Genomic DNA, 19,799 nt, shown 5'->3' on the forward strand with positions numbered 1-19,799 from the left:
CGAATCTCCTCCAAACCAAATTACCACCCGAAGATTTGCACAGCCCTAGTACTTACGGATACCTCTGTTAGGAATCTCTGGCTACATCAAAAATATTTTTTGTATATTGTTTCATGTTTCACTCAATGACACTGAGTGCCAAGTGACATTTTAGCAGAATTAGCTGGTGCATTACTTCGGCAACTGTTTCCAGAGTTATTCCAATGGCATCTTAAATGTTTTAGTACTGTACAGTTCTTGAGACCTCTTCCAAACTTGGACTCATGATCTTATCTACAGTTTCTATGTAGGTTGTTACAGATTAAGATAATACAGTCTCATTTCCTCCATTTGAATATACTGTTATAATATCATTATGACTATTATTTTTGGTCACTGTACTCAGCTAGTTTATGGTTATTATTATCATACTATAAGCAATTGATACGATATATAGACTACCTAGCTCAGAGGGTCTCAGCCTTTTTAGATTCAAGGCACCCCTCCACAACTCTTCAAAATTTGCAGCATCCTATTAAAATAATATAAATGTATTCTGAATATTATAATATAAACATAATCACAATGTTAATTAGTTATTAGTTGATTAGATTGTTATAATTATATTATATTTGCCAAAAGCAGGAAGCAAGGGCTCATGTTACTTTAAAGGAGGGGGCAGCAGGACAAAGCTGACTGCTAGACACAGGCTGCTCCAGGAGCCAAGGAGGCATACCTGTGGCCAAACAGGGAAACACCTCAGCAGAAGAGGCAGAGCCTGGGGGCATAAACCCTGGGCCGTGGGCTGGCAAGGGCAGAAGGGCACAGACCTCTGGGAAGAGAAGAATGTCTGCCTGCAGACATTGGGAAAAGAAGTTGCCAACATAAACAGGTGTCCAAAAAGCTGGCAGGGGGCAAAGCAATACAACAGCTGAAAGACCCAGACTGAAGTGGGGTTCAAACTTTTTAGTTTATGGTGGTTTGCTAGTGTTTGCATTTAGTTTAATCAGAGGAGTGGGTTGTGGCTTTGGGGGCAGTTTGCAGGCCACACATTGAGATGTGTGGGATGCTCTGTGTTGTAAGACCTGCTCTGGGCAGGGCAGGAGGTGAGGGCTGGGACTAAGTAGGTGGAGTCCAAGCTAGTGGCCCAGGCTGCGGGGGTGTCACAGCTTGAGAAAAAGGTCCAGGGCCAGGAAGGCTGAAGCCCAAACAAGGCTTTAATCCCTGAGGGGCCAAGTCCATTGGTTGGGCCAGGAGGCCCCATGAAATTGAACTGAATGACACCTGCATGGGTGTGGAAGATGGGGACAGCTGGAAGTCATGATTAAAGCCCTTAAGCCCTTGGGGTAAAATTGGCCTGCGTACCTCTGTGTTCAGGAAGCACAACGGAGCCAAACTGAGGAGAGCTGCAGCAGGACCAGTGTGCCTGCCTGCATAGGTGACTAGTGCCTCCTGATCCTTGGGGGGGTAACAGTGGCCAATCACTGACTGGGGCGGGGGGTGTCTCCCAGTGTCCGATCGCCACTGGTGGCAAATCAAAAGTGCTGGCAGCAAACCCGGAAGTGCTGCTGGTGGTTTTCTTGGCACCCCCACAATCTCAGGGGAGGCACTGGGCATCAATCCCCACTCCCCAGCCAGTGAGGACCAATCTCAGGGGAGGCACGTGCCCCCCTGTGGTCCACCTACATGTCGCCTATGCCTGCCTGCATAATGAAATGTTTTAGCTGTTTTAGCTCTTCTGGGTTTGGCTTGTGCCTAGAAGCAAGAAGTAGCTAAAATAGAAGTGGTGCATCTGTATAATGTAATCCCTTTCCTTTCTCATGTCCTTGTGACAAGGCATTTAGCAGAATTTGCAGATTCATTGCAAGTTAATGTAGCTGCACCCTGAGTGCTTCTTCTATGGCCTCAAACTTTTGACCTTCCAACGGCTTACCCTAGTGTCTACATCACCAGATCAGGGGTTATATAATGTAATATGGGCAGATGTGTGGCGGCACCTGTGCTGCAGCTCCTTCTCAGTTAAGCCCCACATGCCCCCTGAAAACAAAGGTGTGCAGGGCAATTTCACCCTGCAGCAGTGTCACTGGCTTCAGTGTCACAGCAACCTGGCAGGTTCTCACAGCACCCCACCTGAGAACCACTGTGTATCTGTTAAACTGTTATAAGAAATTTCTTTACCTTTGAAGTTTGGCAGTTCTGTTTTCTTCTAATTCTGCACTTAAGCTTGTCACATCATAGAACATGGCTAACCTTTTAAGAAGGTTAAGTTGTACGTGCCATTTTACAGTCTTTCAAACTGATCCAGTAATATTTATAGGCGAGTTTGAGACCAGTCTATCAAGCTTATTGGAATCATGTATTCTGTATTCAAATAAGATTGAAAGAATGGATTTAACTTTCTACCTTGCTAATTCCCATTTCTACACTAAAGGTGAAATACTAAATTCTGCCCTTTGGATGCTGATGAAGGGTTCTTTGTGATTTCAGAGGAGCTGTATATGCACACTAGAAGGCAGAATTTGGCAAACTTCATATTGTGAAATCTACTAAAATCCATTCTGATAAATGAGCCAAAAAAGAGCAAGAAAACAAAACAATCAATAAAATTACTAGAAACAGAGCTGGTCAGAATTCAAATGACAAGTTGTCATCAGAATTTGAAAAACTGGCAAGACTGATATATATTATAGAGAGAATTAAATCTGCTAACATTCCAATGGAACTCCAGCACATTTCAGACTCTGTCTGACTCTCTGATGGCTTTCTTCTCTGCTCCCAGCAGAGATGGGCTGCTTAGAAGTCTGTGACTCCAGGATCCATAGGTTTGAGAACGCCATAGTACAGACTGCCTCAAAGCTAGCAAAAACAGGCAAGAAACAGAATACAGCGAATCTGCTTCCAAAATGTTTTTGTTGGTTTAAAAAAAGAGTAGTGGTGCTACCAGCATTTCCTGTTTTAAATACAAGGAATATTTAGCAAATAGATAGAACTATTCTACAGATAAAATTTTAAAAGACTTTAAAACTTTAAAAAGCCATTCTGCTCTTTTTTGGGTTCAACCCAGTGGACATGTTTATGCATGCAATTAAATGCAATTGAATATACTCAAACTGAGCTGGAGTAAATTAATCCTGTTGTCACTGTATACACATGCATTTAAGTACAGTAATTTAATGCGCTGCCAGATGCCGCTTATATCCGATGGGACTATCCGGCAGTGCAGTAAATGAGTCTACTGTGCCCTAATTGCCATGCATGTGTAAAAGGTGATGCTTTACTCTGCAGCAAATTAGTCTGCTGCACAGTAAGCATCTTGTGTTGATGCAGCCACTCAGAACTGAACTCCTAAGGGACTAGGAGTTGCTGCATGAAGATCTAGTCTCACTGCTACCTTGATTTTATTTCTGTGACCAAGACTGACATCCCTAATTACTGCACCACTTCTGTGGAGCAGGATGTGGGGGTTGGAGGGGTGTTCACAAGACACTTGTCACCAGTAGTATGATGCATGCCACCAGACATCAGCTCCTCTGACTCCCTAACTGTAATAGCACCATAGTCAAGGGATGTATCCAAATGTCTCCACTGACTTTTCATTAACATTTGGGGCTCCCAGAGACCATTAAACCTGGTACCATTTCCCACTGTCTGGACTGACATGAGACAGCCTCCTGGAAACCCACTGTGTTCAACCACATCTCATGGAGTCCCATGTCTCAAAAGGGCTAGGCTTTTTCATATGTCTCCTCTTGTATACTTTCATTGAACCCAATTATCTTAGACTGTTGGTGCACACACAAGGGGACCCAATTAAGATCTCACAGGAAACCTTAATGCTGACATTTCCTATCATTTGAGCTTTTGAATTTGCCACCTTAATATGTCTTTGAAATAGCCTTTAAGTGTGAAATTATTTAATCAGATACATGCACAGTGCTTTACAGCATAAGAGACAGATTTATGTCTCCAGGGCATATATAGTGTATATTTCATACATCCAAAGGTCCAATTTATCCATTACATATAATCTATAGTAGTGTGATTGTGCAACCATAGGCTAGTGACTTCACTTCTGCATAATTCTGTTTTTCTTCCATTCCTTTTGTTTTCTTTGTCTGTTTAGGACTTAGTGGTAGACAAAATGCAGCCTGTGGTCCACATGTGGCCCACCAGGCTATTCTATCCAGCCCACGGGGCCCCTACAAAATTAAAAAATTAATATTTATCTGCCCCTGGCTGCCTGTCATGCAGCCCTTGATGGCTTGCAAAAACTCAGTAAATGACCCTCCGCCCAAAATAATTGCCCAACTGTGGTTTAGGTTGTAAGGTCTTCAGGGCACAGACTGTCTTCACTATGATTTTATACAGCACCTAGCACAATAAAGCTATGATCTTGCTAGGATCTCATGCTGCAATACACAACAATATGCATGCCAGTGATATAAATGTAATAAATTAAATTGTTCTTGTATTTTTTACCATATCACCTTTGATCTGACAACTAATCCATATCCATTTTGTACTGAAACTAGGTCTAGCTTTCTTCTGCTTGTGTAACCATGTACAGTTTCTAGCACTAGTAACTGTGGGCAAATTTTGCAGTATTTAGGTATCCATTAGATGTGCAGATGCTAAAAAAGATCCAGCTTTTTTGTGTTTGCAAAATGCTAGTTTCAGTTATTAATGGCACAAAAAGTTGATGCAAAACTTGAAGGTACTTTGAGCAACTTGTTCTGACTTTTTAGCAAGCTGAATAATATAGGGCGCATTTACCTGTGCATTTGCTGTGGCACCAGTTTACTTGTGAGTAAATTACTCACAAGTAAATGATGCTGGGCAAGCATCTACACATGCAGGGAAGCAGAAGCAGTTTTGCTGTCAATCTGTTCCTGCTTCCTGGGGCATGAAGGTGACTGTCAGGGCCAAAATAGTGTTCAGTACCTGGTAGTCATCATCTGTTGCATTCTGCTCCCACAGTGCTTCCACCCACTCATGCCTCAGGATGAGGAGCTGTGCCTGGAACTCCTGGTCTGCCAGGTTCCACGAGTCCTCATGGGTGACATCCTCCACCTGCCATCTGTCCTGGTGAGCCATGTCCTTTGCCCATCAGGCTTGAGCATCTGTCAGCTGGTCCTCTGACACCATGACCAGGTGGTCCAGGAAGACAGTTCTGTCCAGGGTCCTCTTTTGGTGAGGCCAGCACATCCATACAGCACTGGCTGCAAGTAGCAGCAACCCTGAGGCTTCATCCTGGCTGTCAAGTGCAGCCTCTACCTGCAGACCCTTTAGAGCCATGTACCTGACATGTACCTGTACCTGCCATGTACCTGCAGGCCCTTTAGAGCCATGAGAAAAGTTGTTTGTGTGAATTTGCAACATTTCAGCGATAGGATGCTCTGTACCAGGGCTGTTTTCTACCCAGTCTCAGTTTTAGGGTTGGGCATGTACGGGTGCCCAGGGACCATGGTAAGTCAGCTGGGAAAGCCCTGGGCCAAGGTGGCTGCTGACTCAGCCCCCTGTCCCCACTGACTTCCCTGGCTTCCACAGTGGGACAGGCCAGGCTCCTGATAGCACCTCCTGCCATGGGTCCAGGCCCTGCTGCACTCTTCCTACAGGCTAGCCTGTCTCCTGTGCTGCCCTCAAGGCCAAGGCACCTGGGTTCAGGGGGCACTGGGCTCCCAGATGACTGGGAGAAGGACCTGCCTGCATCCCTGCCTTCCCCACAGGGGGCCTCTCCAGGTAGGTGCCCCAGGGCCAGGCCTGCCATGCACTGACACTGTGCCCTGAGTGCATATTACAGGTGGTTCATGAGGAGCTGGTTGCATGGACTGAAGGGTGTCCAACCTACTATGCCCTGCTGCAGCTGATGGTGCTGGTGCCCCAGGCAGAACTAGCATGGTATCCTGAGCTTCAATGGTGTGTGTGGGGGGGCAATCCTGGGCCAACCTGCAACCTCCACTACCACTTGGAGGGCTACCTGTGGCTGTGCTAAATGTCCCTACCCACAGCCAAGGAGGACATCGCCACCAGCATCAACATTTCTCTGTGTGTGCCCACCCTGTCTGCTTCTACCTGTGGGGGCATGGGCAGCTCAATAAATTTTTGCATTTCCATCCTGTATGCTGTGGGGAGGGGGGAGAACCTGGGGCCAGGGGAGTGCAGGTGGGCCAGGCAGGGAGGGGGGCAGGGAGGGCCCTACCCTCAGTGTGGGCCTTACCCCCCCCATGTGGCTGAAGCTCGCATGGCTGCTCTGTCCTGGTTGTCAGTGATGGAATAAGGCTCTGGGCACTGTCCTCAGATGGCAAGGCACAGCAGGAAGATGCCGGCTGGACCCCCTGCCCACCCCAACTGGGGAGGAACTGGTTCTGCTGGCAGCTGGCGGTGTCATGGTTGCTTGTGTGTCATGGCTGGGGCTGGGGCTCTGGAGTTGGCATGGCAGGTGCTGGCCCAGGCTCCCCAAGCTGCTAGTGGAGAGTGCAGCCAGGGAGCTTGGCAGGATGGGCTGCTGGATGCTCAAGGGACCTTCCCCCAGTGACGTGTCACTGCAGGTGCCAGCCCATGGTGGGGGCTTGGGCAGCACACCCATGCTTCTGTGGACAGCATGGCTGCAGCCTGGGTTGAAGGGCATGAGGATGTCTGTCAGTTGCTGCAGAAAGGGCATGGATTTACAGGCACCCCACAACTGATGATTGTGGTCGGTGATGGCCACCCATTGTGCCCGCAAGGTCTTGACCTTTATGTGGCATTGCCATGTTGTTGTGTCTATGCTCTTCCATCTGGGCTGAGAGACCCTCCTAGATGTGGGCATTGGAGTGCCTGTCCTGCTTAAACTGGTGCTGCACCTCTGCCTCACCCCATAGCACCATGAGGTCACTAGTCTCCTCCTGGAACCAGTTGGGACCCCAGATGGCAGGCATAGGTATGGCTATGGGTCCTGGCAAGGACATCACCATCATGGGTCCTGTGCTGGCTCTCTGGGCATCTGGGCCATAGGTATGTCCCTGTGCTTCTGGGCCTAGGCAGCTGCCTGCAGCACCCAGCACAGGGGCCCAGCTTGGGAGTGGCAGCCATGTGCTAGAGACACTGTACCTCAGTACCTGGAGCCAGTGGGCTGCAGGCAGTTGGAGCTGGCCCTGGCAGCCAGAAGCTGGGACTGGAGGCTGGCAGGCCTGGCTGCAGCAGCCTGGAGCAGCCTGGAGCAGCCTGTGGGCCTGGCAGCCAAGCAGCATAGTAGTGCTAGGCAGTGGTGCTAGGGTACAGACAGGCTGGGGCAGCTGGCCTGTGGCCTGCCCAGGGAGACAGAGGGGCCTGGAGTGCCCTAAGGCTCCCTACTGATGTGCCCCAGGGCTCTGAGTGCCTGCAGCCTTTTAAAGGCCTGAGGCAGGGGCTTCCATAGAGGCAGCCCTGCCCTGGGGCAGGAGAGGCTCCCAGCCTAGAGACCTGGGGCTAGCCTGAGGCTTGCCCCCTAGTGGGAGGGCTGTTCCGGGAGCAAAGTTGCTCCCGGGTCGTGTCTGCATGTGCATTATGAATTGCAAGTAAATGTGATACCTGCATTTGCATTTGCAGGCATTAAATTTATTCACATTTAGGGGTTTTTACTGTGCAGTAAGCATGCACATGGGTAAATCTGCATGCTTATTGCACAGTAAACTATGCTCCTGTGCGCCCGCAGTTATTTCACTGGTACAGAGCAGATTTTGACCTCTTGTTGACTCACCTTTCACCATAATTGTTGTTATGATATTCCTTGGCCAATGAGGAAATATTAGGCCAAGGATTTTTACAGGGGTGTCTCAAATGGGACCACATAGTGCTGTGCAGGCCATTAGGCATTCCTTATTAAAATACAAATTACTGTAGTTGCTTTCTGATGGCTCTCTTAGGCCTCTCTTAATCGTTGTCTCCTAAAATATCTTAATGGAAATGTCATCCTGTCATTTCAAATACCAGCTACATAGTGAGGCTTTGAAAAATCATATATTATTTTCTTCAGGCACACAGACACTACTCCCTGGTGATAATGGAAACTATGAAGGGGTATTAATAAGGAAATTTACTTTTAGTTACTTAGAGCCGGGGTGGCTATATAAACTTGAGCAAAATACTACAGCAACCTTTTTGCAAATTACCAGTTTTAATGGATGATACTAATGATGACTGAGAACTCCTAATTTCCTTTGCAGGTATGTGTGTGTATATATACCTCTGCCACCTTTTAAAGCATGGGGACTCTGACACATGAGACACTGTGGTATTTTAATTAGAGTGGCTTTATAATTAAAGTGCTCTTCCCCTTCCACCCTTGGAGCATGTGTAAAAATGTCCCAGGGTTCAGCTCCCAGGTCTACCACAGATATCATATTTACTTTAATACAAGATGAGGTTTTAAAAATCCCTCATTTTATATTTGTATATAAGGAAACCTCATTAAATACATTGTCATTAAATGTCTGTCAAAAGTAGCATGTGCTCAGCAACAGAAACCAACTATGAAGTTGATAAAATGTAGCCAACAATGAGCATAACTATAAAACACAAGGTCCATATTGGGCAAACATGCTCACGGGAACCTTTTTTTGGCCTTAAAAAAACCCAGGTAGGGAAGAAGTGGCACCAGAACTGGAGGCACTGTAATACCAGGCTAGCACTGGGAGGGCCAGAGCCAGCCCTGACACCCTCCCCTTGGTGTCAAAAATGCTTTTTCTTAGCTAAAAGGCCAAGATGCTAATGGAAATCTACCACAATGACAGGTTAGTGCAGCCTACCTGAATAAAATAGATAATAGTGCTCATTATGTGCAGTCTCTCTCTGTGCTAACTTTTTCAAGTCATAGTAAGCCACTACATTGAATATATTTCAACTTCCTCTTTACTCCAACAGCTGAGAGTCTCCTTTCTTTCCCATTTCTAATTATTCTTGTTTCTTCACCAGCCTTAAATATCTGGCAAACATCACCAAATGGGGATCTAAACAATTTGGAATCCCTCTGTTGCCCCCTCTCGCATCCTGTTGCATACTATTAGTGTGACCACACCCTCTAAAGGAAGGAATATTTTTCCATATGTAAAGCAGGTCATCTCAGGGCATCTCATCCTCCTTGCAAGCGCTGCTTTCTTCAGGTTAGTTGACTGTGTATGAAAAATGCTCAGATATTATAATAAGAATGATGATCTTAATACTTCCCATTGCCCATTCAGTCTCTGAGTTTCCTGCTAAGGCACCAATTAACTTGATAATTTAATATGTAGTCACAGGGATTTCTTTTGTGTTTCCCATGTTGATACCTTGTTGTCTTGAGGTTAGATAAGATTGACTCATTTTATGCATGATTAATACTCATATTACAAAAAATAATGTAGTTATCTAAAAAGGCAACTAGCATTAGAAAACACTTTTTAATTTCTCTCTCTCTCTCTTTTTTCTGTATGAACTCAACCTTCTGAAGTAACCGCAGATAATTTCTTGTAATAAATTGTGAACCAAAGAGCCTCCTCCTAAGAAAAATCTGTGATTAAAATTGTTGCTGAGGCTGTTTTTCCAGTTGCCTCTTTTTATCCAGGGTATGGATTTGCCTCTTAATAAAAGAAACAGGAAGTTAGTCCCCAGATTGAACAGATCTGGGAGCCAAGTTATATCAGGGACTTCCCAGTGCAATGGGACACTATTCTAAGGGCGAAGTGGGTTCCAGGTCACAGAAGAAGATTGAGCACCAGATCATAATACCAGTTGTGCTACTTCCTAGCTGATTGCCAGAATGAATCTTGAGGATCCTTTAGTGGTTAGTGATTTTGTAAATTTTACTAAACACGTTGTCACACTTTCACATTCTACTTCATGCTCCTGAATTCATTAAAGAAAGGTCACAAATCTGGCAGTACAAAAGCGGGGGGGCACCATCTTACCTTGAAGAAAGTCATCGTTGATCCATCTCGAACAGCCCCATATTCTATCTTGGTTTGCTTTGCCAAATCATCAGCAGAATCAATGGGGGATTCCATTCTCTCTACTGTCAGGAAAGCAGCCAAATTTGCAGTGTAGGATGAGATTATGATTAAGGTAAAAAACCACCATATTCCTCCAACTATTCTGGTGGAAAGAGCCTTGGGCATCAGCTCTGATCCTGTTGCAATATCATCAAAACAATCATATTAAAACATGTTGAATGAAGCTTCTTCTTATGTTGTAGATTAGTTTTAGGAACATAGTACATTTATGATCCATAGAATAATAACATGGATTTGTACAATAATATCACAGATGTATAGTTAACATTTATAATGGGAACACACTGTGAAAGGGATGTAGGCCATGGTATGTAACAAACAACATGGTTATTCTTGGGTCCAAACCCCATCATGACTCTGAGCTAATGGTGACTGGTGTTAGCCTTCTTGGTTCCTAGCAGGCCATACCAGCTATTTATCTGCATTTTAAATGCTTGTTAATAGTATTATAACAACGTTTCTTTGGCAACTTTCATCTCAGATCATACCTCACCTACCAAGTAGAAGAAATGCCTACAAAAATATATTTGTCTTGCACCTCTTATTTACACATCTAGGTAGTTTTGTAGTCGTCACTCATATGAGTAATACAATGCAATCATAATAGTCACGTAACAGTAGTAGTACTTATATAAATAGTAGGATCAAAATCTAAAATGTTTCTTTATAATTTAGGTTTTAAAATGCATGGGCGTTCAAGGGAATATACAGTCCCATCTTTATTTCTGTACTATAATGCAAGTTTATGATTAGCAATTCATCCCAGTTTCGTGGCTACACTGATGAGTAAGAGTTTAGAAACATCTTACTGCATACCACATATTAGTAAATATAGGGACTTGTTTTTGTCATAAGAAAAAAGCAACACAAATAGGATGCTAGGGCAACAGCCAGCTAGGGCAATACAGGGATAATTTGATTTTTTTCATATTATTTTAATGGCATGTGACTGGATTAGGAAGGTTGAAATTAAGCCTCACTCAGCAGCTTACTATTTCTCTAACATTATGAGCCAAATTTTATGCTGACTTACATTGTACACAACCCCACTGATTTCAATAGATCGGTAAGACTCAGCCCTGATTCAGGAAACTTCTTAAGCATGTGCTTTTATCCCATTGGCTTCAGTCTAATATCAACCTTAAAGACTTGCCAATTCTTTTGTGGAATGAGGATGGACATAAGCAGGTGCTTAAGTTCTTGCAAATGCAGGGTGGGCCATGGGAGGGGCAAAGAATGTACAGGATTGCATCCAGATCCAATATTCATTCTGTATATTGGAGAGAAGTTTGAAATATTGAAGAGAGAAGATTGAAATATTGTCTTTGAAGCTACATTATGGTTTATGTAAATGCTGTAAATATGTCACTAAAGATATTTAAGAGGCTGGAAGATTTTTGGCATAAAATGTTTTGTGATTTTTGGCATAAGAATCTGTGATTTTTGGACTGAGGCTGGAAGAGTAATAACTTGTCAAACAATGTGAGTTATTTTAAGGGGTTTTGTTATAAATATATACACATCTTGTTTAAAGGTCAGAGCTAATCATAGCCTGAGGCTTTGGATGGGCTGATAGAGGTACCAAACCACAAGAACAGCACTTGGCCTTGCGTAGGCTTTGTACAGATCTTAAACTAAGCCAACAGCCTAAAAATGAAGTCTCTTATTTAATTTTCAGAATCCTAAATTTCTCATGTCAAGAGCTGTAGTTTCATCCAGATTTCCATTTGTTATTTGTGTTTGCCTTGGTGCTTTATCAGACTAGATGTTGTTTTAATAGTGAAACATGGGGAGGGGGTGTTCCCCGCTAAGGATGTTTTCTGTTTATTTTTAAACTCCATGTTACACAGCAAGCATAAAAACAGGCTGCTAAGAATGCTTATTCAGAAGTTGGTGGTGGTGGTATTTTTTTTAAAAGCCCCAAGTGTTATAGACTATATATTTGGTAGTTAGACACTAATTCAATACCTAATTTTAATATATAGAGACAGTAATAGCTAGCTGAATTTCAGAGACTGTAGAAACCTACCTAAATCTGTTAGTGTAGCCTGATCATTACATGTACACAATAAAAGATGGAAGTGGAGGACCTTTTGATTACTGTCTCTTTATGGCTAAATTCTAAAGCTCCTGTGTTTTTTCTCCAGTTAAAAAAAATTAGTTGTGTAAAAGAAACAGAAAATCTTTACTCTAATTAAACTAAGGACAGTAAGTTTTAACTTGCCATTAGGTGTTTATAAGCAAGGATTATAATGTGAGCTGCCGAGTACCCTCCTCTGTTCTGTAAGGTAAGGAGGGGATTGAGTGGGGCTCAGCATCTCACAGGATTAGGCCTATGATTATTTCAGTGTTCACCATATTTTCAGTCCTGAGTTCAGCAAAGCTCTTAAATATGCACTTAAGCTTTTTCACTTAATCTTGTGGGTTTTATAGCCTTTGCTGAATTGGGGCTTTGGTCAATAACCTGGTTTTCTGAAAGTAATAGTTTCCCACATGCTTTTTGATTGCCCTACTGTTTACTATTCAAATAAATATAAAAGTACGCCATGCCAGTATCTCTTTAAAAACAGATGACAAGTCCGGGTTGAGAACTTCAGGGAAATGGGGAAATAACATTTAAGTAAAAAATGTTACTAGCAAAATTCAGGGTCAGAGACAATACTTGCTGAAGTCTCTCTAGTGCCTTTTACGGCAGACATGACAGCCAATCCTGATCCAGACTTTGCTCACGCTCTGTAGAAAAGAGAAAGTCTGATCATCACATTTTAAAATTTAAGAAACAAATGGCTTCCAATCAAGCACAACAAGCAGCTTCTGTTAACAAGAAAGAGCAAAACAATAGATGCAGAGTTTAGCAACCATTCATCTCTTGTTCAAACTCTACATGTTAGTGATGGTCCACTTACAGTCACACGTACCACAAGTTTGTACATGGAAACATTTGCTTTGCCTTACAAATGTTTTATTTTTTTTAAGATTCTTAAAAGACAAGCAGAGTCTGGTTGGGGCTGACTGTCATGTACCCAAGGTAGTGGTAACTAGCAGACACTGCATCCCACGGTTTGCTGTGGATGATGGTAAACTCCAAAAAGGCAGGACATTAAAACACAAAATATTGGGTAACTCTAATACACAGGTCAGTCACAATTATATATACACATACCCGCCTGATACTGTAAAACCTTAGTCAGTGGTTACTGATAAGATGGGGTTGGGAGGAGGGATTTAAACCCCCCAAAAACATCTGGACATCTTTTGTCCAAACACCTTCAAAATCATTTCTGTAAGGAATATATATGTCTTGGGAATACATACATAGATCAGTAAAATTGTGTGCATATGTTATCCTAGTTACAATAAAAAAGTGCTTCTCTGCCAGGTGTAAGAACATTTCTTTCGTATGTTTTTTACAAAATCCAAACTGGTATTAGAGAGCGGAAGAAAAAAATCACACTTGAATGACTGCATAGACAATTTTATATTCCTTACCTAAATAGTTGGGAATTTAATACCAATGCATTGCAGTGATTTCTTCTTTCTGGTTTTGTGTTACCTTTTCCTGGTTTAGTTGGGTCAACTAGTTTTCCAGAAAATATTTTACACGTGTTGAATGAACTTTAGGATTGGTGAACAGCCCTTTACTGGGAAGCTTTAGAACACATGTGCTAACCAAATGTGCTTGCTATATGTATCTCCTAGACTTTGCACATCGATTGCACTTCACTACCCTTCTTTGTCAAACAAGTATTCATGTGCCGTTTCCACAATCAGCAGCAGCTGGGACTTGTGACTATGTTAACACTTGTAGGGTTGGATGCATTTACTCAAACCTGCAGAAAAGCCATAAGTGTTTTTGTTCAGGTTTTAAACAAAATCTTTGACAAGAGGCAATAAAGCCTAGTAACCTTTCTGAAGAAATGGAATCCTATTTCTTGCAGTGCTGTTAAGGATGCTACCGCCTAGACTAGGAAGAAGCCTTACTGAAAAGCAATTTCCTTGTTTTTGGTCCTTTGACTTATCTAGGAACATTAAACTCCTTTTCAGTGCAAATAACTTTGTAGTCATCTTGTTGTTCTCTACAGAAACTCCTAGCTAGAAGTTTTCCCACTTTACTGTATATTTTCCCTTTCTTCTGCTGTACCACTGTTTTGAACTGTAACAAGTTCTTCTTTCATTTCCCTTTCCCTCCCTACTCTAGCTTCACTAATATGTCATCTGTTTTTTTCAATTTCTGAAATCAGGTTTTACAGTATGTGTTATAGCTACAGATGGTGGAGTTTACCAGCACAGAAGCCCTTGAGCAAACTGTGGGATGTGTGCAAAAAGGAGGTGTAACCGGTGTACCTTGCTGCATGAGAGCTCCAACTCCAAACCAGAAACTATTTAGTAAAGTAAAATTGTTTTCCACCACATCTGAGTCAGGGTTGCACGGGTGGGGGTTATACCACTCATAGGGTGTAAACCTGTGGCAGTTAACAGAAACAGTCTGTAAACATCAGATAAAATACACGCTGAGCCAGCAAACCTGCTGAACAATGCAGAAAATAAAAAAGATTAAGGAAGAAAATAAAGAACCAAAATTAAAGGCCATATTTATAAATGCCCTGCTACAGTATGGACACTGCATAGCAGCACTGCAATGCAGGGAGTGGTTTTCAGAGCTCTAGTTGAGCACCATCCCTGCTACATTCTTCCTATTGCTTTCTAACCACAATCTTCAATGTAAACTTCTGCACCTATCCAAGTTCCCAGTCACTTGGCTAGTCACACAATTGATGAACTTCAAATAAACAAATTGATGCACAGAATCCATGTACCTGCTCCCTGGTGAATCATTAAGGAGGCAATGAAAGAATAACAGCACTCTTAAAAGCAATGATTTTGGAGTAGCCCCTTTTTCCCTATATATGTGTATGTGCGTGTATGTGTAGGTGGATGGGTGTGTTTTCACACTCACACGCACACGCACACACAGAACCATCATTGGTCACAATGAAAACCATAGTACAAGACATACTGATGTTAAGGCATTAATTTTTGTGCCACTCAATACTCTATTTAGTGTACAGAGTTACTGCTAAAATGATGCTTCTCATTTAAAGGAATTCTAGGGTAATTTCAGTACTTTAAAGCCAGAGGGGTATCTTCTCAGTATCATGTAGTGAATTGGGCAGACAGTTACACCTTAATGAGTGGAAGAATTCCACTCAATTCCCTGTGGACCTTGCTGAAAAAGCAGAATATACCCCTTATGGTCTGCAAAATACTTGCTGAAGTTTCTTTAAAAACTGGTTCCCCCCTCCCTCCCCCTCCCATGGTACCCTGCCTGCTTGTTGCTTTTCGCTACTGTATGGCATACAACATACTTTTCTATAAACTATATGAATATAGCTTTAACTTACAATGTCATGCCAATACATTTTAATTACTGTTTCAACAATATAATTAAGCCTTGAATTTATGCACTGTTGCAACCAGAGTGCCTTGCTAAGCTTCAGTAATGAACATTGATAGTAATGAACCCACTAATTGAAACAGTATGTAGCTTAGGATGCCATTAGCTGAACAATATCATCATTACTAGTACAATGGTTGGGGAGAAAAATAATTGCAACAAAAGAGGCAGTGTAGGGATTCAAGAGAAGACTTTCTGCATATGCTGTTTTTTTTTAAAAAGCCCTTATGTTTGAGTAAGTATTTCAAACTGTGCTAGAAAAATGAAAACTAACCTTCCTATAATCAACTGCATTGTTCTTAACTACGTCTATGCACAAAAGCTGGAACACTGGTACAAGACCTGTGCACCATCCAAATCCCATGCAAGCCATCAGAAGGCACAGGCCTGATGTAAAGTGTTCACTCACACTAATTTAGAGTGCTGACATGGGTGAGCACAGTGATAACTGGGCCTGATCTTGCTGAGGTTTATGAACTGCATAATGGCGTGGGACTGGCCTCTTAGATTCTTTCATGTAATAAGCATATTCTGAAAAGCAGACAAATGGGTCAATCCCCAAAGCAGCAAATGGAAATGGCTAGAAAACAGCATTGAAATTCAGACACAATATTACTGCCAGGCTAGAAAGGTTTTGTTTTATTTTATGTTATTGGAAGAGTAAAGTTAACTGCAATGAATCTTTTTAAAATGTTGTAGTAGTCTACCTGTTACTTTTTCACTCTTATAATAAAAAATTATTTCCTTGTTGTATTCTGCAAGCTATAAAGTGTGCTGTATGAAATGATGATGCAATTAACAGAGAAGACAAAAGAGCAAGGATTCTAGTCCAGAATTTGCTTGGCCTACCCTCCACAAGGACATACTTCTGTGGACTTCCCAGTTTTGCTGCCATCAATTCAACTCTACCTATGATAGCAAGAACAGGAGCACTAAGAGAAACTAAAGGTCAGAGATCACTGGCATTTAAGCACCATGTCATATAGACTAGCATGAGCAAAGTTGGATGGCTCAGTTCCTATGCTGGTGCTTCCACCATTGTTACTATTGATAGAGTTGAAACATTACAAGCAACAGAAAGAAATCTTGGCAGAAAATTACAATTATACTCATAGCTAATGTGGCACTGAAAAGGAGAAACTGTAAATCTCTCATTTTACAAATCTAAAATTTATTATTCTTGAAATGAATACATATTAATAAAAAGTAACAATGCCTGGGCTACATATGATTTAAAGAGAAATAAGATTTAATGGAAAAATCACATCAGAAAAATCTTTAGACATAATATTGATCTTTTCATAAAGATTATCCCTGAATATTTCTCTTCAATAAATTCATACAGCAAAAAGCAATTAACTTTTTTATTTTGATTAAAGCATGGTTAGAATAATGGATTTGTGTGGGAGAGCCTTTGACTTTCATTTCATGTAGCTAGCCAAAAGGTTCTTAAGAATGCGTACTGGACAAAGCTGATCTTTCTCAGTTGAAAGCAAACTTGAAAATGTGGTCTCATTGCCTTTTTCTAGATCAGGGCTGTCCAATTTCTAAGGCCTTGGGAGCCATCAGCAGCAGCAATATGCTGTACAAGAGCACTATGCAAAGCCCCTCCCTGCCCCCCAACTGTTGCACTGGATGCTCCCCCACCACTGCACCATGTAGGATGCACAAGTGCAATACACCCCTGTGCAAGGCATGCTGGCATGGTTCTCTCCCCACCCCATGCACCACACAGGTGTGACTCCTGCCCCCACACATGGCCACAAACTTGCCCTTAGCTCCTCACACTGCTATGCTATACTTTTCCAGCCCCTGGGGCAAAGGCAGGATATGGCAGCCAGAGGAGAGGGCAGGGAGCATGGGGACTCCAGCTGCTATGGCAGCTGTAGTAATAGGGGAAGTGGTAGCTGGGTGGGAATCTGGGGTGGGAGCACACCTTAACCCCTTCCAGGCTGCCAGATGGACAGCCCTGTGTTAAATGTACATTAAGAACCCTGCTTCTTGGAACAAATTTCAATGACAGATGCACAGTGTTTGTGTGAATACCTTCAGTCTAAATATTTGCCAGCTAATTTGGCACTGGCTTTAAGTATAAATATAACTCAGCACTGAAACATGTTTAAGTCCCATCGATATGAGGAGGACTTAAATATGTCGTTGTAGGTAAGCAGGTGTTTTGCTGAAATGGCACTTTAGTCCCTGTTTCCCTGAAATAATTGATTAAGAAGAATAACAAAGTTTGATATCCCACAGGCTGTTTAAAAATGACTGAGAAATTAAGAAATATCAAAATTACGCAGGCCAACATAGTGGTCTTACCTAAAGGCTGCATCATAATTTGGACCAATGTGTAGCAGTTTAGATCATGAAGCCAACATGCCATACAGCAGCATTTTCATGCTTTTCTTTTGTTTTCATTTGGCCACATGCCTGGCTATGGCCCTCTGGGCAACTGTGGGGTCACTTAGCATCCAGTGTGCTCTTTTACATCCACTGCTTTGTCTGCTTTCTCTATGAAGCTCTCTTAGAGAGCTGACATGTGAGAGTAACTTGGGCTTTATTTTGTATTTCGTCCTCTGCTTGCTGGGGGGGGGAGGAAAGTAGGCCCTGAGATGTTTTCAGTTATGGTACACAATGATTTAAAAAAAGAAAAATCAATCTGTCAGTGATTGGCAGATTTAATATTAGTCATGAATGAGATGATGATTTCTGTGCAGTTAGAATTATTATTTCTGGCACATTAAGCCATTGCAAGAGCTTGTAGGGAAAAATGACTAATTGCATACACTCCTATGGCTGAAATTTAATTAAATGAACTTTCTCTCACCCTGGGCCAACACTTACAGCTTGTCCCAGGAATCCCCATTCTGGCCATCTTAAAACAAAATAGTGAAGTCCACAAATGTCTTCACTTTAATCCCTCTTGGACATTGGTGCTGAAACCACCATGTAGGCAAACCTTCATTTATAATGGGAGAGAATGTGTTTGGAAAGTGTGTCCACTTGAAAAGCAAGCTGTTCAGCAGATTATGAAGAAATATATAACCAAGACAAATTAACCTTAGTGGAACTGCTCTTGGGAATAAGGATTTTTAGAATCAGAGCCTTTGATTAAAGGAGAACATAACGGGAGAAGGGAAGGGAGCACTCACAACAAAAGTAGTTAACTAATGCATGACAAAGTAAAGCTAACCACACTTTATCATGCATCAGCAGGTGCATGACAAACAGGTCCAGGGAGTTTCTACTTCCCGTCTATGAGGCATTGGTCAGGCCACAATTGGAGTACTGCATCCCGTTTTGGGCATGGTATGTCAAGAGGGATGTGGACAACCTTGAGAGGTTTCAGAGGAGGACCACTCATATGGTTAGGGGCCTGCAGGCAAAGCCCTACAAGGAGAGACCGAGGGCCCTGGATCTCTTCAGCCTCTGCAAGAGAAGACTGAGAGGTGATCTTGTGGCTGCCTACAAATTCATCAGGGATAGGGCAGCAAGGAACAGGAGATGCTCTGTTTACCAAGGCGCCCCTTGGAGTAACTAGGAACAACAGCTACAAACTGGCGGAGAGCAGATTTAGGATGGACATCAGGAAGAACTTCTTTAAGGCAAGGGTTGCCAGAATCTGGAATAGGCTCAAACATCTATGAATCTATGGGTTCAACAGAAAATTACAGGTAAATTAAACCCTCCAAGCATGGTTTGCTTTCCCTTTTCCTCTCTAGCCTGTTTCAGATTTCTATGAATATATAAACTCATCTGAGAATTTAGGATATATACAGATTATAATAATCCAAATGAATACTTCTGATAATGCAGCTATTATTTTATTATATTGTTCTCTCAGCATGTTCTTTAAATAAAACAGGAACATCTTAATTGACTTTTAAAATCTGTTTAAACATTTGAAATACTTTGCAATGTTTACATTTCATTTTTAGTCTAATATGAAAAATGCATTGAATTTCCCTAATACAGCTTCATAATTTTATGTAGTATGCTTATGTATGCTAAACCACAAAGAATTATCTGGTTTTAAATTTGCTTTTTTCGGACTTGCTGCAAATGATGTTTATTTTGAAAATTCTTAAAGAGAAAAAAGGTATTTGGAAAATGCTCATTAAATTTTATACAAAATAAAGCTCTTAGTAATGGAACAGTTGGAAAAGTATATGTTAAGAAAAAACCCAAACCTCTAATCTTGGAGTGTGTCTAATAAGACAATGGCATAGGTGCCTGATTCCACAAAACTTTACTCAAATAATTCTTATTTAACCTCATTGCAACTACTGATTTAAGGTGACTACAGACATGAGTATGGACTACTTACATAAAGCCATTGGAGCACTGGAAAATAATATAGC

General features: G+C 42.1%; 1 protein-coding gene across 3 annotated transcripts in view; it reads right to left on the bottom strand.

The window, feature by feature from the left end:
* GRIK1 (glutamate ionotropic receptor kainate type subunit 1) overlaps positions 1 to 19,799 on the bottom strand; it is a 245,092-nt gene that overhangs the window by 20,472 nt on the left and 204,821 nt on the right. For all 3 annotated transcript variants that reach the window (XM_019528789.1, XM_019528786.1, XM_019528788.1), the window contains exons 12-13: positions 14,328 to 14,446; positions 9,882 to 10,099 (exon numbers count right to left, since the gene is read on the bottom strand). In XM_019528789.1, the coding sequence (XP_019384334.1) occupies positions 9,882 to 10,099; positions 14,328 to 14,446 (337 nt within the window). The remainder of the gene's footprint in view (positions 1 to 9,881; positions 10,100 to 14,327; positions 14,447 to 19,799) is intronic.

Source organism: Crocodylus porosus, unplaced genomic scaffold, assembly GCF_001723895.1.
Source record: "Crocodylus porosus isolate Cpor-Errol unplaced genomic scaffold, CroPor_comp1, whole genome shotgun sequence".
NCBI classification, from domain to species: Eukaryota; Metazoa; Chordata; order Crocodylia; family Crocodylidae; genus Crocodylus; species Crocodylus porosus.